Raw genomic sequence first — 27887 nt, 5'->3', positions numbered from 1 at the left:
AGTCTACATTCGTTCTCGGCTTTGACACACAATTAAATGTTCTCATAAACACAGTATCTGGCAAGTTCAGCCAGTTCAGTATAAAGGTGCTCGACTGGGCTCCGTCCAATTTCAGAACCAGCAGGGGAATGACCTTTGAAGTGAAACAAAACTGTTTATTATTAGAGCGTTAGAAAAATGGCAAACTGTTAAACTCAAACACAAGCAGTGCTATCGGCTCGCGCACACACAAAGCGTTTCAGCCTCAAGTCACGGGTACAGGAGACTTTAACACGTCGCAGCACCGCTGCTGCAAGCCGATGGAATGTTCTTTTGTCTGAGCGTACTCCACTTTCGGCAATAATAACATTATGTTTCATTGCGGTTGCTGCTTTTTTGGCCTTCGTTACAGCTTGAATAATGACTGTATCATAACGGTATTAAAAACGCATTTGGGTAAAATTGTCATGTGAGGAGAAATGTCGTCGTTTGAATCGAGTCCTCAGTGAAGTATTCACAGTTATCCGCAGCACCTGAAAGACTGTTTGCTTGCTTCATTATGCACAGGTACCTATGTCACTTTCATTCCGCGGGGTTACTGAGATCACAGTAAGCATATCATGCATGTTCGATTGCCTTTACTATCTCAATGATATTATACCGTTTTTAAGCATCAGATATATAAAAATTACTTCTGTACAGTCCAAGTATACTGCAGTGAACTCTGTAGAGCACAGTCAATACACAGCAGGCATGCTGACTTTAGATTGCTGTTGACAACCTGTCCAGTGGGAGGAAAAATGTACATAATTTGTGAGGATAATAACCACATTTCTTTCTCTGCCAGGAATATCTCAAATCAATAATTCTTAATTACAGTGCTTATTGGCAGTAATGTTGGTAATATTTGCTCTATTTCTTATGAATGGTTTCTTGCCTACTGTCAGGCACCGACATACACAAGTGGTGCTTTGTCAGACACCCAGAATAGCAATTAGCCGTCCCTCTTCAGCTTAAAGTCAGCAATAGGCATCATGTCACGAGACTGAAAATGCTTTGTATTGCAAAAGCCTACTCCTAAACAATGTGTTTCCAGTACTCAATTCCCTTTGGCCTTTCTTTGAAAGACAGTGAATTATCTGAAAAGTCAATATACTTTAACCACTGTGATTAAGCCCCCTCTTTGCTCTCTTTAGATTAAATGTCATGCTGTATTTGGGAGTGTTGTAATGAGTAGACACACAATCTCTGCTGATCTGTATTAGAGAAAGTACTTCTGCTACTGGTTAGGCATTCTGAAGCACTGTGGAATTACCCTGCACACCTATAGAAAAATGTATTGGGAAAACAATATCTTATTTTTATGTTTTGTATTATCATTACTGATATCACATTAAACCAATGATGAATACAAAAACGAGAGATTAGTCAAATCTAAAACAATAGTGCACTATGTTTTCACAAAATTATATGTGGTACCTTTTCTCAGAATCAGATTCAAAATCTTAGCAAAATATTTTTGTCTAGAGAGCCCAATTCCAGCCAAACTCAAGCACTATTACTGTATAAATTAGCATGCCATTAACATTGCATGTCTACTGAACTGAATTATAACAATATGCTACTCTTACCAATAAGCAGACCTAATGTGAAAATGCAACCTTAGTATGAATAGCTAATTCATGGTATATTCCGTTAATTGATTAATTGCAAAATGCATCAATTACCCTCCTTGCTCCCTCAATACAGAGATACACTTGCTGACGGCAGCTTGTGTAGCTGTAGCTTACACAACAGCATGTCCATTGATGAAAATAGAGTATTGTTAAGAAACCCATATTAACTCAGAGCTGTACCATGCCTAGGATTTTAACCTGTAACCCGCTGGTCGCATCTGGTGCTCCAACCACTGCTAAATTTCCAACCTCAATGAAACCGTAGTTCGAAGATTCTGATCATGGCCAAAATGTATAACCAGCCCCTGGGGGCTCTTCTTCTCAACCAGACAGATATACTGTATAGCATTTCAAAATATCTTCATCAGAGAAGAAGGGTGAATTTCAAATAAAATGAAACTTCACAAAGTATCTGCTGAACCCTCGCTCACAATTCCTATGCTCACATGAAATAAGACGGTTGTCGTATCGCGTCTCTTGTAATGGACGTCTGATAGAACGCCACGCAGAGTTGTCTAGCTTTTGTTTCACTTGTGACTGCTCATATATCGAGGCCAAAACATTTCATAATAACTTCTGCTCTTAATTCTTGAATTAGTTCCATCATAACTTGAACTGCCATTTGTACTGTAAAAGCAACAATTACAGCCACAGTGTATCCTGAATATTTGACTGTAATCAAGTACAAGAGTGAACCAGTTTATAGAGCAGCCTGAAAACTAAAACTAAGGTAACTGGTTAGAACAAAAACCAGTTGTGCACCCATGTCATATGTCAAAAGTCTGGTCTCCAAATGTATCGCTAACGATTGCTTTATCCATTTTGAACAAAGAGCACACTTTCACTTTAACATACCCACATTGCCCTACTTTAAGGCCACAGATGCTGGTGAGAAGAAGGCATCGCCACACAAATGTGGGCCGGTAACTCTTCTCTAATGAGCTGAACTCTTCCCACAGCCCTTTAGAAGGTGTCTGTGCCACAGTGCATCGTTATTTTCCCAGACTGGTAAGGACTGCATTAAGCTCCTGGTACAGGGAACATGTTCAGCCTATAACAATGGCTGTGCTGTGTCACCTGACACCAGCAATATTGAGGGAAGGCATCTTGGAGTTGTGGGTACAGCTTTTGCACAGTCAGTGCAGTTATGTTCAAGTGTCTTTGTATGATTATTCTCCTTCTCCAATGTTGTTCCTGGAGTTAAGGGGAATGTGTTAAGGGGGAATGCGTTTTCCGTCGCTGGGTTTTATCGCCATTTCCCTTGGACGAACTGTGCGATATTATCATTGCAACTATACAAATATAAATATGTATTGGTTTATTGATAATCTTTCATGGCTTTAATGAAACGCCATGATAGCTGCTGTCTCCTAATAGCCTGTTTTTCCTCTGTGAGGGTGTAGGCAGTATTGAATAATGGTGTTTACCCTAATGGAAATGCTACATGTTGAAAATATATTGAATTAAATGTATATTATTAAGATACTGCAATCATTCTCAATATATGGAGTTTATACAAACGATTATACAAACGATTGCTGCTAATACAGATTGTGCAGGGTAATACAATGCTGTGAAATATGAGTCCATAAATGGACAATAAATTGAAGTTACATTACATTTTGTGAGGGTACAACTGCACAAGATTACAAGTACAGTATACCGCCCAGGTCCGTGGGGATTATACTTTATCAAGAAACTCCTGCTTGGATCTGGCCTGTAAAAAGTACATTTAATATTTTCCTTAATAATTTAATAGGAGCTATCCTACTGTGCCTGGTGTGATGGGATTGAAGTCAGAGCTGACAGACCTTTGGGACGTATGAACTCGATGTTGTCACGCTCAAAGAAGCGTGCTGGGAGAAGGGAAAACCAGAAGGATATAGCGCCATCTGCCATACCTCTCATCCACTTGTTGAGTTAGTGTGTTCCTACCCGAGCCTTGTTCCTACAGTCAGCTTCGAGCAGCTAGGCTAGAACTACAGAATTAAAGTGTTATAGAGTAAACCCAGTCTATGGGATTTAGTCTGCTATACTAATGCTGCAGTGCTGTTACTTCAGTCACGGTACTTGAGGGCCTCCTGGTTTTCCATTACCTACGGGGAGTTAGGTGTAAAGACCGTCTGGGCAAGCAGTAGTGGTAATTGGTAATTTAATTACCTGGGGGAAAAGATTTGGGGCAGGATTTGGACTTGAGGGCCAGATTTGAGTATGCATGCAGAATGTATTTTTTTCTCTCTCTCTTAAACACATCCTGACGGGTATGCACCATTCCTCCATGCAGCATGGTGACCATTCCTCAACCCAAAGCCTCTTTGTTTTAGCCGGTAATTCAGTCACTCAGCTATAACATTGATATGACAGTAACAAAAAACCTCCTCCTAAATACTCCTGTCATGCAATAATTCAAAAAGTACTATTTCAGGCAACCCAAGTTCTCACATTTAATGAAAAAATAATTATCAATTACACTACTGTATACTAGCTTGATGGAGAATCATGGGGTTTTTCTTTCACTTTAAAGTAAAACAGCCAGTTACTTTTTTACATAATAAAAAATGGCACGAGAGACACAGACCTGTATGCTGTCAAAATTTGCCATTCATTTTGATGCAATCCTTATATTTGTATTTGTAATTATAAGTCTAAATTAATAGTGATCTACTGATTGAATGTCAGCCAAAGTTAAGGTAAAATGTTGAATGAATTGAGGCCACATAGTGGATTAAATCTAAGTTGCTGGTTAGGGAATTCAGCTACAGAAAAAAGGGGCCTGGCTTTTCAGTCCCACTCAATGCCAGCGGCAAGACAAGTGAAGACAAAAATGTCAACCATCAGGAACTATTATTCCTGAGCAACTGTTTCAGCACCACGTCAGCTATATTTCTAAAGGGTCCAAAATAGCAGAATCAGCCAAACCAATTTCCCCATATTTTTTTATCCATCATCATAATGGGGCTCAGAGAATTTAATCAATTTGTGTGACTATGATCACCAGCAGATGTATATAATTGAAACGATCAAGATCTTTCTCATCGTCTCCTCATCTACCCCAGTGTGAATAGTACAGCCAGTCTTACAGAAACATATTTCACATATTTTACCGCATTTCTACACAGATTGTCAGCTATTTCCTCCTCTCCATCATTGCACATTATCATTTTACAAAGACTCGATGTACAAAAGTCGACACAAATGCAGAGTGGAAGATCCTGCATACAAATTGGGGCTCTGCCGTAATTAGGATTATAATTCCACTTTGATATTGCAAATTTGCCTGTAATGAAACCCACCCACATACAAACGTAAATTAGAAAGGTCAAATACTGTTATGATGGTCATATTTACATGAATTAACTTGCTTCTTTTGAATTTGGCTTCTTGTAATTATGTTCAAGCAATACCAAGCACAGCCAATCATATTTCCATGCAATTAATGGGGCACAATAAAAGATATACAAAAACTTTAATGAAAAACCTACAGGATGAAGTTTAGGTAGGACATTTAGGGCACTGAGGGTACATAAATAATATGTTCATTATTGTTTTTGGACTAAAGGATCCAACATAATGACTCAAATGTTTCATACTGTATATTTACTGGGACTAGTATTTATATTTAATTAGGAGTGCATAATTTCACCACCAACCTCTCCAAAACTGAAATACCAGGAATCTAAAAATCAAACAGATTTTTTAATTATTGGCAAGCTCTATCTAGCCCCTCAACATTAATGTTGTATAATAAGTCAACCCTGGCTACAAAAGAAAACTTGAGTGTAAGCTTCAACTTTTAAATAAGTTGGATGTCAACGCAAGACATGTGGTGCAACCAAGCCAGTAATCACAAATTGGCTTCAACATCAATGTCAAAAGATATTTTGACTGGTAATTCTCACACAGTTACACAGAGAGTTACACAATACACTCAGTGGGCATCTACCACAAATTTTGCCATCTGTAATTTTCATTCCTCCAGTAATTGGTCCAATGTTGCTGTTCACCAATCGCCCATTCCTAAACTGAGCCATTTATAAGTATGAGACTTTGTTTTGTCAGAAAAGCTTCTGCATATATTAAATATGACACATATGAAGCAAGTGTGGACTACCCTGTGTCCTAGCTGCTATTGAACAGTATCTACTACAACTATACTTCAGTATCCTCACTGCCTGGCCCATTAACTAAATACTGCTGCTTATGTAGACTGTGAGATGGTCCATTCTATCAATGCGCACATGAGCTGCAGTACACATTCAGTAAAAAGCCTATGTTTTGTCTATCTCTCCTCCCAGTCCTCCATCCTGGCCAAAACTACCCTCATCAGAGGCTTTCGAAGGGACAATCATCTGAACTGGCATAAGCTAGGGCACCACGGCTGGCCATTACAGATGTAGCCGATGGCACCATGCATGGTAAGCTTGCCGTTTTTGGGCTTGCTGGCACCATCAGCAGTTGTGAGTGCCATGTTGCTTAATACAGTACTAAAGCTTAGAATGGCAGTGCTTTTCTGATGTTTGGATTGGTCAGGTGATAAATTACAGTGCACCATTCCAGTGGTACTGCCACTCACTCCAGTCATGTGCTGGGGGGTATAATTGGCCAATGGATAGACACACCTTATTCAGACCCTAACATTACGAAAAATGTATAAATTAAATTACTATTCAACTTTTGCAGCACAAGTTGCCACAAAGCAGCTTTACAAAGCCCCCTCCGTAGTATTGGCAAGTAAATATTCTCGATTAGCAGGAAAAAAACCTTGAGCAGAACCCAGCTCAGAGGGGGGGAGCCTTATGCTCCTGACAGTACTGGGCAGTCAGTGAGGTTAACGACAAAGTAAACAATACTTTAATATTAGAAATAATAATAATTTGGCTGGTCGGAGAGGGGGTTCGCTTCCTGGCATAACCTAGAAGGCTTTTGCACTGCTCGTGGAAATACAGTAATGGTCGGGATCTGACGTGGATCAAACTCAGGTCCCCAGGGGAAGAGGTGGCTGTGCTTACAGCACTTATGAATCCACCATTAGCAGAGCAGCTAGGCAGCCTCTGGAGTGTATCGCTACAATATCATTAAATTGCCAACGCATACTTCCACACATCTCATTTGATGAGCACCTGCCAATAACATCAAAAATTAAAATGTTGTTTCGGTTGACAAGCTGCATTGAAGAAAATGCCATTTCCCCGAGTCAGCCCTGACTGTTCCACGCCGAAAGTAGTGAAATACCCTGAAGAACCTGCAACGTTGCAGCACTCCTGTTTCAGAGTGTTTCTGAAACATCTGCAGAGCTGTCTCGTACCTGATGGACAGCTGGCTCTGGTTTGAAAGGGACTGGCATCAAAGGCAGTAAAGGCTCGCAGGTGAGACGCCATCCGGACGCAGCGAGCAGGACCGGGGGAGGATGCGAGGAGATGAGGACAGGGGGAGGCGTGGCACCCATCACGTAAAACCCAGAAGCGGGCGGGATCCTAGCAACCCAGGGAGGAGCCTCTCCACTGACAACCCAAGGCTGTAACAGACCCTTTAGTCTTGGAACGGGAATCATCCTGCATCCTCCGGGAGAAACTGGTCTGGAGGCGAGATCACCAAAAACAAAGTAGAATAAACATTGGCGCATGCCGTCACACATGCTGCTGAACTAGTAGCTGTCATATATGCTCTCAGGGAGTTGATTATATTTAACAATTGAAATGTAGCTAATCATTCTCCACTGCATACACCGATCAGAACAAACCAGTATACTAACAATGAAGAGGCTAGGCTTTCTTGAAATAATAATTCTCAGTACGACTGTAATTTTAAAGGAACTTTCCCTTGTTTCAGCTTTGTATTTTTATAAAGCAGAATTTCGCCATTTTCGAAGTAGTAATATTAGCTAGCAATTTGCGTAACAGCGCACTGTTCTGAAGAACGATTAAGGAACATGAACAGTTGTAAGCATGGACAGATGATAAACGCGAGACTTGCGCACTGGTAGCCTATCACTTAAATCACAAGCTGAGTGTTGATGTTTATTTTAAAGTGTCACTCACACATTTTGCTGCCAGGACATCAATAGGCTACATCACATGTTCATCTCCTTCAATTAGGAAACCAGGATCTCATTGTCAAAAATATAAAAATATCTTGCATCTATTTTAAGGCATTCTAATGCATAATAAGGCATAACGATTTTCTCTGACATTAAAACATATAACACTATAATTTCCCAATGCCATTCTGCAAAAACGTTCACTGCTTAATATAACAATGAAGTTGAACAATCAGAATGAGTTCGTATAGATACTCCTCTAATCCTTCCGATAGAGTTTAAAGTTTACTAATATTTAACTTATGTTTAAGTTATTTTTAAACATATATTATTACTCACCTCAAACGCGTTTCATGAATTGCATCAGAGTAACCCGAATGCCAGCCATATTCACTTTGATGTGATTTTTTGGGGGGAAAGCCTTTTAACGTCACAGAAATGAAACATCCACGAATACACTTGACTTTGCTGCGTACCCAAATTCCAAAAAATAAAACGATTTCAGCCGATAAAACCAATAAACAGAGGAGTCGCCTTCCTCGAATACATCCTCAAGTCTCATGCAGAGTCAGGGGACCCTGCGTTGTTCACAGTCACTGATATGTTGTTGATAAGACGGCAATATCACCCTCCCTTCCCAAGCTTTTCTCCACCCTGCTACTGAGCTCCTCCTCGCTCTCGAGACCCCTCACGTTCTTTTTAAAATAGAAAACATTTTTCAGAGTTCACCACTTGCTCGAATGTCCGAAATGTTACCTAGTCATAATTAAGTCAGACTAATGCAAACGATGCGCACCGCCACCAAACTAAAGCGTCCGCTCTTTCTCAGTAAGAAAACGTGAAACATCGGGCGAGAGTCAACCTGCAGAGTGGGCTATCTAGGGGGTTGCCAAGAAGAGTTGTGTGCATTAAACTCATTGCTCGGTTCAAACTAGACAGATATATGCTAGAAAATCCCCATGAAAACGCAACATATAAGATTTTCAGTCGGGAAGCGAACTGAACAAAACGACATTTTTGTATTATTATTACACGTTACAACCCTCAAATGGACTGGAAAACCCGGGCTACGTGCCTGGTCAATATGACAGTGTGAGAACGTTGTTTGCTGAAAATATGTATCACCAAGTGCAGTACTTAAAGTCAACACACCAACAACGCGCAGACAGATGGGCATGGGGTTTATGGCACTGCTGAGGATAATTGCTGAACAATTCGACAATCGTGTTCATATAGGCCTTGTAACACTGTAATTTGGTATTTTTGTTTTCTTTTCAGTATTTTGTGGTAAAGCTCTCCAAAAAACAGCCAGGTTATCTTAAATGGACAAAAAAAAAAAAAGTTGAGCGAGCAAGGTGGAAATTGTCGCACAATCGGTGTGCGTGCGTATGCCTTTATATTGGTCTATGGCTGTAACAGCACAAGAACGAACCGTGTTGAATAATCACATTGTCTACGTGGATTTATATCAGGCTATTTTCTGCAGTGTGCGTGTCATAAAAAATGTTCAGCTTGACGTGCCTTTGATTGATGGGATTGGTCAGTTAGCCTCAGTTAAACAATTCAGAGACGTGTCCTAGTTGGCAGAGACTCATTCTCTACATCAGTACACCCGTATCCAATGGACCTGAGCTTACAGAAAATAACGCCAACTATAGAAGGCGACTGTTGTGAGTCAAATGACCTGATGTTACTTATTATGAAATTATATATTGAAAATACATATTCCAAATGAGCGCAGTTACTCAACAGTAGTACATATTTAGGCCTAATTGACCTTATCACCCGTTGCTGTCACAGTTCAGAATAACATTTCCGGAGAGTTGACTACCATGTAACCATAAGGTTGCCAGTCTAAAATGCATTTAAGTGGTCTGATCACATATATTATTCATTCATCCGTTCATTCATTCATTGTAATGGCAGGCAGCTCTAGTTATTTCAGCAAAGGTTTCTTCTTTGCCTCAAATTGGTTTGTTGCAAAATAGACTAAATTGAAGTGTGTGGTGGTATTCGATTGGCTGATTTCCAATAAGATGAAAGTTTTATTGTGAAACATAACCATATGATAGCCTGCCATGTGCATTACTTTCTATAAAAGTGTGTGTGTGTTGTGTGTGTCCAGAAAGGTGCCTAATGACTTTGTGAGAGTTTCCACAAATCCTTGTTTTAAGGACAGATAGAAGAATTAGAAAAGCAAAGTCATTTGTTCCATGTCCTTAAAAACAAATATACATTTGTTATTATACGGTTTAGAATTAACTAACAACCTTATTTACCCTCATTCCCTATTCTGCCAAGTGGTTGTAACCATAATTGTTATTAAGGAGCAGATCACTGACATACGAGAAGCCACAATTGCAGGGAAGTGTCTGTGTTATTGAATCATTTTCCACTTACTGATTTACAGTCATTTTTGGCTCTTAATAAAGGAGCGGAAAATCAAATCATTTTGCTGTGATGTTACCATTTATTATCATTTGCAGTCAGCAGTTGGTTTTATCAAGACTGACACCGGTTTAGTTACAGTTTTTATGTTTTCACGTATCCTCAGTGAATTATGAGGGGAAAACAAAATCCTAGCCCATTGTCTGGCATGTAGGCCTAATACAATATGCAATTATTCAACGACAAAACAAAGGATGTTCAACTTTGTTGCACGCTGTATTTTGTGAGGCAAATACTTGCTGAAAAAAATGTCACTGATTCTCCAGAGAAAATAATGAGTATGATTAAATAAATAAATAACCTACAGGCAAATTGAAATTCAGAAATTAGATTGCTTGACATTCTGCCAGTGTGCAGCACTATTATGATTACTATTTACAGTGTATTTTAAAGAATATTTAATGTTTGATTTTGACATAAGTAACATCCCCCAATATTATTGTTGACAATAAATTACCTGTGCATTGTGCATATTCTCAGTTTAAAAACCTGGAAACGTTCTTAAGCAATCCAAGTGAAGTGCAAAACCATACTTCACCAGACAAATTTCAATGTTCAGTGAACTGTTACAGTACATTTTACACTTATAGAGAGTGCTGGATATGTATTAGACCCATCTAGACCCTGAGGTGAAGTATTGACACTCATTTTACCTTGTAGACCCTGAAAAAAGTTGATATACGGTCAAGTGTTAAGAACTACACCACAATCATACAGCACCAGGCCAGAAGCCAGAGTACCAGATATTGCATACGATAGTAATTTCAGGTTTGTTCTGAAGGTAGAAGATAAAAAACTTTATTGGACTGAATTTATTGTATTAAGTAGATACAGTAACTGTCTAGTTGGCAAGTCTCGCTGCATGCGCATACAGTAATTGTGAGTGTATATCTGGGAATTTATCCTTATTGAATTTACAATATAATCCGATCTAAAACATGGAGACGTTGGAGGAAATGTTTAATTGGGTACAGAAAGAGTAAAAGGACACTGTACTATCTGGTGTTAAATAATAATAATAATAATAATAATAGTAATAATAACAATAATAATAATAATAATAATAATAATAATAATAATAACATTTTAAAAAGTATTTGCTGGGGGGGAGAAATACTTGTCCTCTGGTGCTATGGACTCTGAACTCAATATCAGGGGCATTTGGATGATGGTGCTTAGGCTGCCGTAGAATTGGTTGACACCTCATGAAATGATGCCTTTTCCACTGGGGTATGAGAGCGTTTCGGATGGCTGCGTTTTCGATCAGGATATAACGGATGAGGAGCTAAGCCGATTTGGCTCGTAGTTATCGCCGTCCGAAAGTGGCCACTGTACAATTGTATCATTTCCTCCTTTGGTTAATTGAAAAATACTACTGTGTCTGGCCTTATAATCCCCCACGCTTGTTTTTTGAACAGCGCAGACATAAACACAGCCTATAAGACGTCTATGTCTTTGTCCACTTGCTGTACTGAAGCTCTTAAAGGCCACTGCTCCGGCTCTTTCTGGACCATTACGCTATCAATTACCAGGCCCACCTGGCAGATTTTATCTCCCTTGTGAGGGAGAGGAGGAGCAGTCTTCAGCGTAGCAGTCTTCTCTAGTTGAATGTCAGGATGGTTAAATCAGCCGGTTTAAATCTTCATCGACCCGCATTCAAACCCAAGTCTTTTGTTTGTCTTACATTCGGAAGATAAACTTAATTAGATGTCTATTTATCTATTTTTGTGCCACCCTGTTCCCCCGAATTTAAAACGGAAGCAACTGTACAATGGAAATGTGTGAGGTGTGAGGTCCCCGGGTGCTTTTTCCGCAGCGAGTTTTCTCAGCGGTGGGAAGTTGGCGGGCAAATCGGCGGCGCCGATCGATAATGATCGTTTCGAGCGTTCGCGCTCCGTTGCAGCTCCCATGACTGCCTTGTTCATTCCAAGCCTGTAATGAATTTGGCAGGTGTCGGGGTACAACTGCAGATTACACAGGGGCGGTCCGGATTTGAATGTCAGCTTTGAGCGCACTGTCCCTGGACTCGGCTTGATGCAAAACTGCCGTAAATTTGGAATTAGATCTGACCAGATGGGCTACAAGCTTGTGAGCCTGTTTTACGACGGCTAATATGTTGTGTTACTCTAACATAAGGAAACAGTCATATTGTAAACATTCTAGTAAAATCTCGTTCTGTTTTTGTCATTGGGATTAATGGAAGCTAGCATTGCCTATTGGATAATACCCAAAAAGAAAAACATGCCATGTCTTTACTCAGTTAAACTGATCATATTAGACAGAAAAATGTGTCTGTTAATGACTTTTAAATATAGGGACCAATAAGAATGAGAATGTCATTCATCTGGGATCATCTGAATTTCCTAAACTGATTTGACAGCCAAGCAGATGGTCTCAATTTGACAAAATATTCATTTTGTTTCAATATACTGGGACATTCTGGATGTGTTTGCATATTATATTGTGCATGGGGGCGACATGGCTCAGGCAGTAAGAGCAGTCGTCTGGCAGTCGGAGGGTTGCCGGTTCGATCCCCGCCCGGGCTGTGTCGAAGTGTCCCTGAGCACCTAACCCCCAAATGGCACCTTGCATGGCAGCCAATCACCGTCGGTGTGTGAGTGTGTGTATGAATGGGTGAATGAGAAACATCAATTATACAGCGCTTTGGATAAAGGTGCTATATGAATGCGCATTTACCATTTACCATTTACCATATTGCGTTGTGGTTATTGTTGTGCTTATAGGCATGTGTCAGAGCTATCAAACCAATCAGAAAATGTAAAAGATAGGCCTGGTTCACTTCTGTCCAATAGAGTTGATGAATCAGATGTTTCTATTCCCAATATACATAGTCCTCGGTTTATACTTAGTTTTTCATGAGCTCTGTGTCCTCATCTGTGCATTTAGATTGAGATTTCTCCAGTCCACATACTCAGTGTTCCAACCGACCTGACAACCTGCCAACAACAGAGCATCTCATGACTCCTGTGTGCTTATTATGGGATTCGATGTGTCAGTCGAATCCTAGTGACATGAGAAGATGCCTTCTGGAGTGTTTACATTCAGGTGTGATAACAACACTATCCAATCCAGACTACCTTGAGATGTGATTAATATCAGATTTTGAAAAATATGATTATAAAAATTTAATTTCACTCTTTAGACCAAGATTTATCAAGAAAGCAGGTATTTGCCACTGAGAATTACAAGTGTCAGTGGGCCTTAGCAATGCTGTAATGATCAACAGTTGATTGCTTTTCGTTTTATGTTCCCCTGAAAGCCTTGTTAACTTCCAAAAAAGGCTGTTTTGTTTAAAGTCTGTCCTGTGCAGTGAAGTACTATCCACAGAGCCGTGCGATCTTTGTACCGTTTCCTCTGAATTTTAATTTCTAACAATCACAGTGACTCAGAAGATGAGACAGCATTCATGAACGGTAGTTAATACTGAATATTTGCTGGATATGTTATTTATTTATTTCTGTTATAATATTTTTTTTGTGAGAAACAAAGGCTGATAATGACTAGAGCTACAGTAGATTGTTAAATACTGATTCAGGCTGGTGCTCCATGGCATGTTTTATGACAGCACTATAATGAGAAACCCTGTTTCTATTCTCACCAGTTCCAGCTCTCTGTCATTAGGAAGCAGTGTCTTTATGTCTTCATGTTTGATATACATATATGGCTGCATAAATGTGTGCACACATATACTCATAAATGGCAATTAAACTTCGACCAATATGTTTCACACACACTAAAAACCCACTTTTTGCTGTAAACTATGACCACTGGTAAAACGTATAATTCAGATACAACTCCACCCTGTCATACAGGTCAGCCAGTATATTTAATATGTATGTGCACATTTATTAGGCATGGCTACCAAAATGTGAATTGCTGTCAATCATATTCCTTCATTTCACACCCGAGTTTCTCCTGCCAAAAAGCCTTTCTGCACCACATCCACTGATAAATTGGTCATGTTTGGTAGGAGCCCATTACTCCAAACCCATTACAGATTGAATTGCTATTTGTCATATCTAAAAGTTTCCAAAATATTAGCATTTATTGAATGATAAGCCTATTAGCTGAAAACAGATAAGACTCACTCATGGAATTATAGTACAGATGATGGGAAAATCTGCACCTGTTTCCTTTTAGCCTGCAACCAAAAGTCACTGCTTCATGGAATGCGAATGCCCACTATTCACTCATTCATTCATTCATTCATTCATTAATTCATTTATTCATTCATTTACTCACTCACTCACTCACTCACAAGGAGCATTCTGTTTTTTCTGGATTTATTTGAAGAAAATATAACTACAGCTGGCAGATTATGTAAGAAAAAGGCAGGGGATAGAAGTAGATAGTCTTAGGAGAAGCCTGCAAATTAATGTAGTGTTCATCTGCATAGCAACAGATCCCACCGCTACAGTTGCACAGATGCTAAATGCCATTAACCCCAGAACTGATCCCTGTGGTACACCCACCATTTTTTAAAATAGACTAGGTATGTGAGTGTGAAATGATTCAAGCCGAGACATTTCTTTCCGTACCTCCTCTCTCTTTCAAAAGACTTAAAATGGGATTGTATCGCATGCTGCACTTAAACTATGCAAAATGAGGACATATGTATGTTACAATCATCATGCATGAAGAAGTCATTTAGTAGTAGTCCTTTACCAGGGTATTTTCTATACTGTTTTCTATACTGTATTTTCTATACTTAGTAAACTGTGCTGCCACTCCAGAGCTTCACAAGAATAGGAGATGGGAAACAGCCATAATTATCCTAGGCAGGACTGAGTCTTATTGTAAATGTTAAATTACCTTCTGTTGGAGGGTGGGTAGTACAGCTTTAGCCTGTAAGGATTTATTTACAACCTGATAAGTTACATTGTGCCAGGTTGATAAACCCATCTGGAACAAAGCAGTGGGAATGGCATAAAATAAGGTGGTAAAAAAAAATCACAATTTGTCTAATGACATTCTGCAGCCTGTAGGCCGTATGCCATGATTGATGTACAACCTATGGCCGCAAGAAGTCCGAACTGAACAAATCATTATGGCTCTTCTGTCTGATTCTGGGCATGGTGCATACACATACGGTGCAGTGAAATATGACCGAAGCTTCAATCAGCTGTTGTCGTCTGCTCCGTTTTATCTCTCCGTTCCCTGCAACGGGCTGCAGGTGTTTGGTGTGCGGCCGTTCGGCTGAGGGAAGATCACCCGGGGCTGGAAGCATACGCAGCAGGTGGGAGATTCCCACCGCTCTTGTGTTTAATGCCTCTCCTTCTCCGGAAAACAGCTGTGCAGGGATACTCTGGGACTCCTTTCACTGAGAATATGCTCCCAACCAAACGCAAAAGGAATGCATAGCATGACAAAAATGTTCCCTTACCTCGAGAAGGTATAAGAGGCTGCGATCGAGAAGAGAAGCGTTCAATGGTACTTCATAATATGGCAAATTATTCATTGTAAACACCTAGCTGCTCTGTACAATTCAGTATAAAATCAGAGCTGATCCAAGCACATAATTTATAATATGTTATTTATCAGACGCTTTTATCCAAAATTACTTACATTTGATTAGACTAAGCAGGGGTCACTCGCCCCTGAAGCAATGTGAGGTTAAGGGCCTTGCTCATTTTATCCAACCTTCCAGTTGCCAGTCATGTACCTTAGCCTCTAGGCTACAGGCTGCGCCTTGATACAATTTGCCAAATGACGTTTGAGTTTGATGTCTCCTGGGTCTGTCACATGTTTGGGTAGATGCCTGTTTCTCTACCCTCCATTTTGCATTTATTTTTGCCAGTTTGGGCAGATTTGAAAAGCGGGTGTGGAACCAGTTGCAGTTTATACATATTTTTACCTTGATGAGTTTATCTGCTGAGAGCTCTTAATGCACATTTTGTCAGGTCAGCCTTTGAGCAGTAAGTCTCCTTGTTTTGGTGACCCTCAGTTACATTCACATCAGCAGTAAGCAACAAGACAGTAGATTTATTTCATCCAATCACAAATTTGACCAGCAGCAGTCTGTACTCGTGTATATCTTTTTTTTTTTACTGTGGATTGATATAAAGTAAACTTCCATTGGTGTATACAGTTGCTAAGTAAATTGATCCAGAATAATTGGTCACTGCATACCCTGAAACAGTGGTGAGAAAAAAACTTCTTAATGGAAGAAATCTCAGGAGGAGCCCAGCTAGAGGGGAGGGCGATGAATCTGTAGCTCTAGGGTGTCAAAGAGTGGGCTGGACCAGTCCACAACCTCAGAGCGGGGGTCTGGGGGTCCGGTTGGAGTGGTCCATGAGCTCGGGGGGTAGAGGCAGTGGCAGGAAATAGAAACAAAGGAGGATGTGAGGCAGTAAAATGCATTAGTACGTAGAATAACTTACCTGGTGGATGAAAACCTAGCTTTTGCGTGGGCCGTCCAGGCTGTGCACTCAAAGTTTCCATTTTAATAATGACTTATTCCAACAATCAATATATCACAACATGAAAACCATACAAAATCAATTTGTGGCATAGTCCATAGTCCTAGTGGTTCTTGAAGGTACTGCAGAGGGTCCCTCCTGTTCTTGATATGCAAGGACGATGTAAAGACGTGGGGTACCCTGGGTGGCGCACCTGGATCAGTAGAGGTTGAAAACCCACACATCATAACAAGCCAGCTGGTATTTTATTAATATGTTTCAGTTTTATCATGGTAGGGGATCATGTACTGTACATTTTTAATTGCTAAAATGTAACTTAGAACTATGGAATGCTTTTGAATAATGTTTTTTCCAAGTGTGTTCCCTGTGGTTGATATTGAAAACAAATTTATCAAGCCTTTTACTGAATAAATTGTCAGCAATTGGCCGATGAGTGCAATCACTGACAATGCATATCTAGTATGAGCTCATTTTAAGGTTGGAGGGCAGGAATAATATTTGCATTTTCAGTAAAAAAAAAAAAAAAAAGACTAATCAAGAATGGAAATAAACTAGGGTAGGAAATGATTCTCCACACATTCCTGATGTCGTTATTGACAACAGAATTTTCTGACAAAAGCAAAAAACCAAATTTTTTGTGGGGGTTTTGCTTCCCAATCCCTAATGTTTAATAGCAATCAAGATAGCATATCTTATGTGGAAGGAAATAATGTATTCCTTGTGAAAAGACATTTTAGAGAGAGATGGCGGTGCGTAGGTGACTGATCATACAAGGGTGAACTTGTCAAACGCATATCTCCCCTCTCTCAGATGTCAAGATTAACGCCTGTGAAGTGAAAGGGAGGGGGTGGAAAATGATAGACTTGCTCTGATATTGGCAGCACTAACAGAGAGGGAGAGGGTAAACTGCACCAGTGTTTTAGTACACTTGAAGGGCAACCCTTTTTGGATCTTAATGAACAAGGCCGATCCACAGCAAGACCGATAACAATAACAATGACTATAAATATGTCGTTTTAAAAATCGTTAAAACTCAAGTGGATGGCCGTGTCCACGCCACAACTATAACGACGGCGACAGTGACGAACGATATCTTTGGGATCGCTTTCAGAGCTATTTTTTTCCTGCTACGTGAACAATAAAACACTGACAGCCAATTAAATTCCAACCCTATGTACAGGGTGTCATGTGCAAAATGGCAGGTGACATAGCTGATTATTTACAGAACGTTCTCGTTCAGCGGTGTGGCTGACGCTCATATCGTTATGGATAGAGTTGTCATTATAGTTCTAGCTCTTAGTGTGGATGATGCTCACATCGTTATGGATAGAGTTGTCATTATAGTTATAGCTTTTGGTGGGGATGGGTTTTTAAGAAAGAAGTGGTTCCGTGTGCGCTAGCTTTTGGGGCCGGCTAATTACAGGCTTTCAGTTCAGTGCGCATAGCGGCACAGTCTCTGTCACGCTATCCAGGGAGCTCCGTGCGCGCTAGACTACGGGGAGAGAGCTGTGGAGACGGGCAATTAAGTGCTTTTCTGAGTCACTTCCTGCAGATGCCTCGCAACAGATTGAGTGCGCCAGCTCAAGCACATCGGAGCGAATGGAAGTCATAGGTTTACTTCTCTTTACGGTTTTCTGAGTTCCCCACATAGTCGATCCTGTCTACTCTGCATATCGATACCTCGGAATTACAGGCTACCAGCTGCCATTTTCAAAGGGCTTTAAATTGAGCTTTGAAGTTCTTGTCAGTTCATTGGTTTTCATCTCTTATAACCTCATAAAAACTGGAATTACACTCAGATTCTAAACTGTCTTTTACATTTTATAACAATACACATCTAAAAAATGATAATGACAGCATTTATTTGTATATAACTCATTTTTGAGGAACAACATCTCACTTAAAACCCTTTAATTGTCACCTCACAATATCCCGGGCACCAGCCCTGGTCCTGGTCAGATCTACTGGGCTGCAATCACTTAGCAGATGTTCTGGTCCTCAATGACACACACAAGTGGAGAGACAGTAGTGCTGTTCTCAGGAATATAAAAGTGCAATATCACCAATGTAAACAACCTCTGCTGCCATTGGTCGATACCATTAGCTGATTTGTGAGAGAGGGCAGGCCGGAGGGATGGAGGCAGTGGGAGGTTCCCGCTTGGACTGCCGTTCATAGCTGCTGTGCTGCACCGTTGCCTAGCTGCATGTCTGCACTCTGCGCAACATCGCAGGTGGTGGTGTGAGCTAAACAGAGCAGCCAATTCTGCCAGAATTCATTCTACTTTCCCCTGCCCGACCACCTGCCGCTCCTCACAGGTCTGGTTGACTTCCTACCCGCAGCTAAAGACACTGACACACCAATGAGGGTGTGCTTTTGGGTTGATTGGAGAAGAGCCCAGGCGTCGTCTAGCGTTATCTCCACACGGGCTGGTTAGGGAGCACCAACATTCACACTCATTTATAGTTTATGAACAGTAACTGGATCGGATTATGTTTTTTGTTTTTTTTAATTAATGACTTCTTTTTTTTTTTTTTGCTTGGACATCCAGAGCCTCTGTTTTCGTTAGCTTCTTAGGATGCAAATTCGGGGCACTCTGTCCAAATACAGCGGTCCCCTGACGTGCATGTTTTAATTTCATGCTTTCTCATAATTCATAAATCCATTAGACTTTGCATGTAATTAATTAAATATGCACGCAGCGCTTTTGTTGACATTATTTTCTGCTCACTGGAGCATTTGCATGAACCCACCGCCCCCCTCTTCCCCCTATAATTGCTGCTTGCACTTGTATTTACTTTATGTAAATGCAAATATCGTACATTGTTAATTTAGGAAATATTATACGAGTCAGTTTCTTTGTGCAACACACTGTGGTAGTGCCACATGTGCACTGCAGGAGACCTTGCTGTGTCTTTTGAAAATATGAAAAAAAGTAATTAAAACTGTGTAAAATATGTGGCCTTCATGCCATATTTCTGACACCCCTCAGAATTGAGACTACAGCAGATGCAGACCACCTGCTGTCCGTCTCTTTGTCAAGTCCTAGCAACTTTTCTGTTTAGATCAGAATCTCCAGACAGTGTTAGATATATTGTGGACAAATGCAATGCAACTAATTTAAAGTTCGACAAGTGTCTTTGAAAACAAACAAACAAATCAATTAATTGATAAAATACTTAATGTGTTTACTGCCATACGGCCATTTTGGTGACACTCTGATTTTCAGATCCAAAAGGCCTGCTTTATATTATGAAAACAGTAATAAGATTTAATTTATTTATCTATTCAGCTGTTGCTGTAGCTGATGTGCAAAATGGGTGTTTGTTCAGAGGCGATGGTGCACCTCTTTCTGACTCTGCCTCTCTCCTTCTATGCTAATAACATTGCGAATACACCTGAGGCATATAATGATACTTGCAGCTCTTGCAAGGTGAGAACCTGAAAATGAAAGTTCAATGCATTAATCTTCTTCAGAAAGAAAATTGGAAAGGCGATGAAAGACAGAATGAAATTTGCTGTTTGTTGTTTGTTGTTTGAAAACCTGTTTGTGCTAGGTCTTTTCTTTCTTTTTATTGAGCTCTTTATTGAGTTCCCTATGCTCAAACAACACCCTGTGTTACATTTCAGAAGTGTCATGTGTATGTATGTGTGTGTGTGTGTGTGTATATGTATATGTGTGTATGTCTCTCTGTGTCTCTGAGGCAGAGGCAATAACTGTGCCATTTATGCAATGATGTCCTGAATCTGCTTTTGATTGTTTGAAAGCAGAATAAAATGGGTGACCACTTATACTGTAAATAGAACATTCATGGACTAAAAGAGGAGAAACAACGAGCCTAAAGCAGTGAACGTGCACTAAAACTTCAGCACATGAGATTCATTAATTTAATGTAAATGAAATCGGATGTTGTTATTCCATTGACAAGAGCAAGCACTCCCCTCAGTCATATACGTGGGTGTAATTCATCTGCAGGAGGTGGCTAAAGCAATCAAGTAGACATATGAACATCATGGCATGTATTGTTGTTGTGTTGGCACTATATTCATATTGTATATCTACTTGAGGAGTCATTTAATTTATCACCAGCACACGGGGACATCATGTACAGACAGATAAACATCAGTTCAGCATGCTGTTGGGTGCTGGTACGCATCATCGGGGCTTCCCAGATGACCGCTGTTTGAAACGACAGAGCATCGCTTCAGCCCTCGTCCGTGGCAAATAAGCTCTTTTATGTTCGCCAATTAAACCCATTTATGCTGATATTACACACTCATTTTAAAAAGCCACAGAAATCCGCTTGAGGGAAGGGTGAATACTAGCAGCAACCAGGATGGGGGCCATATAAATTGATCAGACAGGATTGTATTAGAGGGAATCTGCTCGTGTGGCCATTACAGTCTGCTTGACAATCAGCAGGAAAGGAGACGAACACAGCTGGGCCAAAACGAGATTGAGTCAGCACGCTGAACTCTTAGGAACATTACTGGGAAACTGTACAATGGGATGTCGCGTATAAATCACTGTTAAACGCTTAGTGTAGAATCTCTTGCCACATCCAAGCTCCTCTGCTTTTGAATTGCTTTTCCTTTGTGGCAGCAAAGCTTTATCTTTTGTCACAAGGAACAGAGTCATTTTTCACCAGGGCTTTGCCTCTGTAGAGCACAAATGGGGGATGATTAATTATGAATGTGCAACTTTTTAGGACTAGAGTGACTTTTTCTTGGATCAGTGCCATTTTGACCTTAGTTTGTGTGTGCATTGTTCCTCAAAAAAAGAGTGTTTGCTGGGCAATGCAAGTATCAAGGCTTAATGCCAGAACACAGCAGCAAGCCACAATAGATCTTGCAAGACTGAGTTTGTACCAGGAGGATTGCCGGCTGAAGTACAATTTGAGGACTGCTTTTTATGTGCAATGTTCGAGCCTTTTAACAATTAGCCAAATAGAGTTCACCATAGATACAGGCCCATCCAAAACAATAACTATAACTCCAAAGGATAAGTATAACAATAACAGTGTGAGCATCCACACTGATAAACGATAACGTTCTGAACGTGCCTTGTTCATCCAAATGGATTTTGATTGCTGTCAGTGTTTCTATCATTCATGTACCTGGAAAAAATCTGAATCTGATCCCAAAGATATTGTTCATAACCGTTGTTGTCGGCATACTGTAGTGGTTTGAACTCCTTCATCTACATCTGCTTGATTACAATGAATTTTAACATATACAGTGAGGTCCAAAAGTCTGAGACCACATTGAAAATCTGCTGTTTTTTTTCATGTAATCGTGAAAATAAACAGAAAGTTTTAGGATTTTGAAAAATGTAAAACAAATTAAAGTTACTTCAAAGTTTGCAAGAACTACTTGAAGACCAAAGAAGAGCAAGGAGTGCTGCGCAATCCACAATCACCTGACCTCAGCCCCTTTGAATATTTATGGGGATACTTGAAGTCTGACAAAAGCTAAGCATTCAGTATTCACAAAATACTCTTTGGAACATTGCTGTATAATTCTGGGATAACACGGATCATCAGGTTTTGCCAGTTCATGCCAGCTCAAGAGCAAGCTGCCATTAAAGCAAAATGGGGACATACAAAAACTAAGAAATTCTGAAATTCATGTCAATTTCACAAAGATTCAACTTTTCACACAAATTCTTATACTGTTTGTATTAAATTGGGAAATAATATAAGTATTTTCACTGGTGTCAGACTTTTGGACCCCACTGTACACCATCTGTACACCAACTTGTTAATGCAAATATTTAATCAGCCAAATATCTGGCAGCAACTAAATACATAAAAGCATGCAGACATGGTCAAGAAATTCAGCTGTTTTTCAGACCAATTGTCAGAATGGGGGAGAAATGTGGTCTAAGTGATTTTGACAGTGGAATGATCATTGGTGCCAGGCAGGGTGTTTTGGGTATCTCAGAAACTGCTGATCTCCTGTGATTTTTATACACAACAGTCTCTAGAGTTTGCAGAAAATGGTGCGAAAGACAAAAAACAGCAGCAGTTCTGCAGGCAAAAACATGTTGTTAATGAGAGAGGTCAGAGACGAAGGGCATCTCTGAACACACAACGTGTCAAACAAGTGAATGGGCTACAGCAGCAGAAGACTTAGTAAGTCTACAATATAATAAATACCTAATAAAGTGCTCAATGAGTTTATAATATCCTTCTCGGTGTGGACAGCCTTCAAGGGTGTGTTCTGTGTTTAATAAATATAGTATGCGAAGAAGAAGAAGAAAAAAAGACAAAGATGAAGGAGGCAAAGAAGTAGAAACGATTGAGACAGCTTCGTGACATTTGACCCAACCATGTTTAGCCTGTTGTGGCAATATGTAAAAACAGACCTACCTGCATGGCAGAGCTCGGCCTGTGATATGCACCCAGTGTGACCCCGAAAAGGACACACCTCTATACCACCCAACATTCCATTACATGCAGTGACAGCATAATGACAAGCGGAGATGCTGGTGTCAGGATTAAGAAAGTAACAAAGTGTTAGTCAGCCCCCAGAAACGAACATCAGACCGTACAGGACCTGGGAGAGGAAAATGGCAAGAGAGGCACTTTAGATAAATTGCAGTTCATTCATCTTGTCTGAAGGACAGAGCTGCCACATCATACGATATCCCATGGCAAGTTATTTGGCTGTTATTTTCCACTTTGTAATCATACTTGATTGCAAACATGATTTGTATGGATATTATATGAATCATCATGTTTAATTGAGAATATGAGACATTAGTGTTATAATGCAACAATGAAGTAAGTTAAGTGAGATCCTTCATTAAACAGACACAACAGCAAACAGAGTTATTGATATTAAATCAAAATATTAAAATTGGTAGGTATTTTAATATTTAAAACCTTTCACCTTTTTACATGAATTTGTGAGTCTGAGTTTAAATGAACATTGCTGACTGACAATGCTTTGCTTTTCTGTTTTGAGGCTTACAAGTGCAGTGGATGAAAACACAATTCCATACTAATGTTTTCATGTCAGAATGGGGAAGAAATGTGATCTAAGTGACATTGACTATGGAATGATTGTTGGTGCCAGACACGGTGGGTTGAGTATCTCAGAAGCTGCTGATCTCCTGTGATTCTCACACACAGCAGTCTCTAGAGTTTGCAGAGCATGATGCAAAAAAAAAAAAAACATCCAGTGAGCAGCAGTTCTTTGGGCAAAAAAACGCGTTGTTAATGAGAGAGAAGGGCCAGACTGGTCGAAACTGACAGGAAGATTAAAGTAATGCAAATAACCATGCATTACAACAGTGGTATGCAGAAGAGCATCTCTGAACACACAAAAAGCATCAAACCTCTAAGTGGATAAGCTATGGCAGCAGATGATAAAAAAAAGTTAAATAAATACCTAATAAAGTGGTCACTGGGTGTATATTTACAGTAATCTTAAAGGATATGCATAATGGTTAAAGTACCATCACTTTATTCAGTCAAACTGATTTTTGCAGGCTGGGGGAAATCTCCATAATATTCAGTGAAATGCTTCTTGGGTCGACAGACAAAATTCACAAATTAAATTCATATACAGAATTAAGTAAAGATGCTGTCCTAAAAGACTAATTAAAGCACAGCCCTACAGCAAAAGTTTAAACTTTAACAAGTTTTTCAGCAGAGTCATGAATATGCAGCTGTGTACTGTGAAAGGAGCTGGAAGAAGCCTGGGGAATTGCTGGCAAAATCAATGTAGTCATCGCAAGGGGTCACTGCCAGCACCAAACTCCCTTCTCTGGGAACAGAGTACTCTCTACTAAGTCACGCACAGTCCGTTCAGTCATAGTGAGTTCTGCTATAACTCGCAGAACAGCTGCTGTTACATATCCATCGTCATATCAAATGCATAGCAAGCGCAGCAAATACAGTCTGTGTTGAGTTCAACACAAGAAGAAAAAAATCTCAATTAAGTGTGAAAACCAGTGAAGATTTCACAAACAATTCTGTGAGAACTGATTTTATTTTATTTTTTTACATTGATCTTCTTATCAGACAGAGAAAGTACTGTATGCTTCACTGAGCTGTCATTTACGTAATTTCAAAAATTGTCTCTGGCTTATAAAACCATGTTCTGTGAATATGTTATGACAATAGTATTTTTAAAAGACAGAAACCATTACTACCACTGCTTTAAGTGTGTGCTTTGTTTTAAAACTTCAAAAGTCTGTCTAGACTGTCATCTGTTGCTGTAATATGTCAATTATACATGATTAAACATTTAATTGCATCAGTTACAATCCATCACATTCTGCTGAATAAAGCTGTCATATTGAATGGTAAATTATGGATAATAAGTGCCTCAGACTTCATCAATCTGTAATTATTTGACTGTTTCATATGGATGAAGACACACATCGATAAGTCAGGTTAAAATCTGCTATGGGTGAAAATAGGGCAAAGTCTGAGAAATGTAGTTTCCCTGTATTCAGTTCACTGTTCACCATTTGTAGTATAAAGCAACACTGTGCTGCAAGTAATTGGCATTAACAACGCCATGAAAACCGCCGCGAGTTTGAATCTCTGTAACAACATTTGTAAGCAATGAGAGTGGGCTGGGGCAAGGCCTTTGTGCCAAGTGCACCCTGAGATAATCTTGGCTTCAGTCAAGACTCTTTCTGTTTGATCACAAGCTTTCGGATCTGCAAAGACAAGACCAGTAAAGCCTGGTTGGCATTTAGAGGTCAATGCCCACTAGTCGTTGTGACTTTTCAGAGAATATTATCTAAATAACACCCTGTGTTATTTAGAGTCCTGAGTGAATAGAACCCATGGAGAGGGTAGAATTAGCCCCTGATTAGAGGCTGGTCTCTACCATAGGGGTCACCAACCCTGTTCCTGGAGATCTACAGTCCTGTTGGCTTTCACTACAACCTCAGCAAAGGAAGCACACAGACTGAGATGCATGTGGTGACGAGTCAACTTCGCTTTTGGGTCTATAGTGAACTGCATATTCAAGCTGACTGTGCCTCCTTTCATGTTCTTCATTCCCACCTCTCTACTCTACTCAGGAATCTTACACCTCCATTGGCTGGTGATTGCAGCATTGACTCCTATTTGTGAGCTTCCTGCTATAACTCCAACCTGACTACACGCAAAGATAAAGATATTCAGTGATATCAAGTGTGCCTTGTTCATTCACTATATGTTCGCATTTAAGCGTTTAGCAGGTGCCCTTGGAAAAGTGATTTCAATGGTGTCAATACAAAGGCAAGCTGTAGAGTGAGTGTCACAGCCACAACAGTATTAATGAATTAGTAGTTAGTAGTAATTAATACATTTGCTTACAAAACAAGCCTTAGTGGACCCAAATACAGTTCAATTAACTGTTTTAGATTCCCATGAGCACTGAGCACAGCTGCCAACTCCATATACTTTTTCAACCTCCCCTCTCAACATCATCGCACTCTTTCTCACACGTTTTGCATTGCGTTTCTCACAGGTTGGATTTTAAACCCAAACACTATCAATATACTGGGAAAAACAAAACCTTTTTGTAACCTACGGATGTGAAATAATTAAGCTTTTCACTGGTTTTATATTCCTTGTGGTATTCATACGTCATTAAACCAAGCACAGACAATGTTTTTTTATTTTTACAAATACAGTTGGAAATACTGGAAATATATATATATTTTTTCTTGAATGTTTTTATTTGGTATATTTTTATATGGAGGTTACCAATATCATACATGTTGTGGAAATTATTCCAATGGTTGTTGCATCATACATTTTATTTTTCTTCATTTTTTGTTCAGAGATGCTCTTCTGCATACCATTGTTTTAATGTGTGGTTATTTGTGTGACTGTCACCTACCTGTCAGCTTTGACCAGTCTGGCCATTCTCCTCCGACATTAACAAGGCATTTCTGTCTGCAGAACTGCTGCTCACTGGATTTATTTATTTATTAATTTATTATTATTATTATTTTTTTGCACCATTCTTTGCAAACCCTAGAGACCAATTTGCATGAAAATCATAGGAGATCAGCACTTTCTGAGATGCTCAAACCACTCTGTCTGCCTCCAACAATCATTCCACGGTCAAAGTCACTTAGATCATATTTTATCCCCATTCTGATGGTTGATGTGAACATTAACTGAAGCTTCTGACCCGTATCTACATGATTCTATGCATTGCACCGCTGCAACACAATTGGCTGATTAGATAATCGCATTAATAAGTAGGTGTAATAAAGTTACAATGTTCCTAATAAAGTACTCGGTGAGTGTATATACTCTAGTGAAACAGGAAGTGATGGAATGACACAATATAGTTCATTTAGACTGATATTAACTAAATTACATAAACTTTTATTTGTTGCCATTCATTTTGTTTGATTTTAGTGCCAATAATTTTAACACCAATGTTTTGTGTGCATGTGTGCATGTGTGCATGCGTGTGTGTGTGTGCGCGTGGGTGTATATTTTTATTAAAGGAATTATAAAAAAGGGTAACTAGCCTGTTACATTTTACTGCCATCTGAGGGATGAAAATAGCTTCTTACTTCTTCTGTCTAGCCTCGTCTAGCAGTGCTTTAAAATCTTACATCCACTGAGACCTAACTTCAATTCACCTTTGAATCCAGACAATACAGTAAGACTCAATGTCTGCTGCAATGCAGTGACTCAACCTAATTGATGTCTAACAGGATCATCACTGGGGTTGAACGTAGGATTTATTCATTTATTTATTTATTCTAAAATGACATCTGCAGCTGAAACTCTTGACGTGATATGCTTTGTGGCATATAGAAAGTATATGCTTGGCTGGCCAGACTGGCCCATTTCCTGTAAGCCCAACCTGAACCCAGCCCTGAAGTGAGCTGGCTCCACAGGCGGGCACAGCTTTCTGTTAGAGTGCAGGGAGAAATGCAAAACCACAGCCGTCATGCTTGTGTCTTTATGAATTATTAAATACGCCTTTAAAAATAGGAGAGCATGAGGTGTCTACCTTTCTTTATGTAAGCCTATTGAAACAGGTACAGTTTCCATTGTCAAATCACTGTAAAACAATACAGCCTGTCTCAGTTATAGCAAGGTATTATATGATTATGTGACATATGGTATTTGTTAAATATGTCTATTTCAATTAGGGCAAGGTTACTTTATGCTACAGTATGCCTTGAACAAGGCCCTTAACCCTACATTGCTCCGGAGAGGATTGGCACCGATTTAATCAAATCAACTGTAATTCGCTTTGGATAAAAAGCATCAGCTAAATAACTGTAATACTAATAACACAAGACAATGTGCCAAATAAGATGAGCTTAT

General features: G+C 39.7%; 1 protein-coding gene across 1 annotated transcript in view; it reads right to left on the bottom strand.

Moving 5' to 3' along the window:
• The window catches only part of LOC133118607 (transcription elongation regulator 1-like protein), a 58420-nt gene extending 51319 nt beyond the window's left edge, over positions 1–7101 (bottom strand). Inside the window, exon 1 of the mRNA XM_061228719.1 lies at positions 6961–7101. Within this exon, the coding sequence (XP_061084703.1) occupies positions 6961–7101 (141 nt within the window). The remainder of the gene's footprint in view (positions 1–6960) is intronic.
• Positions 7102–27887: the final 20786 nt, after the last annotated feature.

The sequence above is a fragment of the Conger conger genome, chromosome 18 (assembly GCF_963514075.1).
Source record: "Conger conger chromosome 18, fConCon1.1, whole genome shotgun sequence".
NCBI lineage: Eukaryota > Metazoa > Chordata > Actinopteri > Anguilliformes > Congridae > Conger > Conger conger.
The sequence above is the reverse complement of the archived record's forward strand: the minus strand, read 5'-3'. Positions and strand labels throughout refer to the sequence as shown.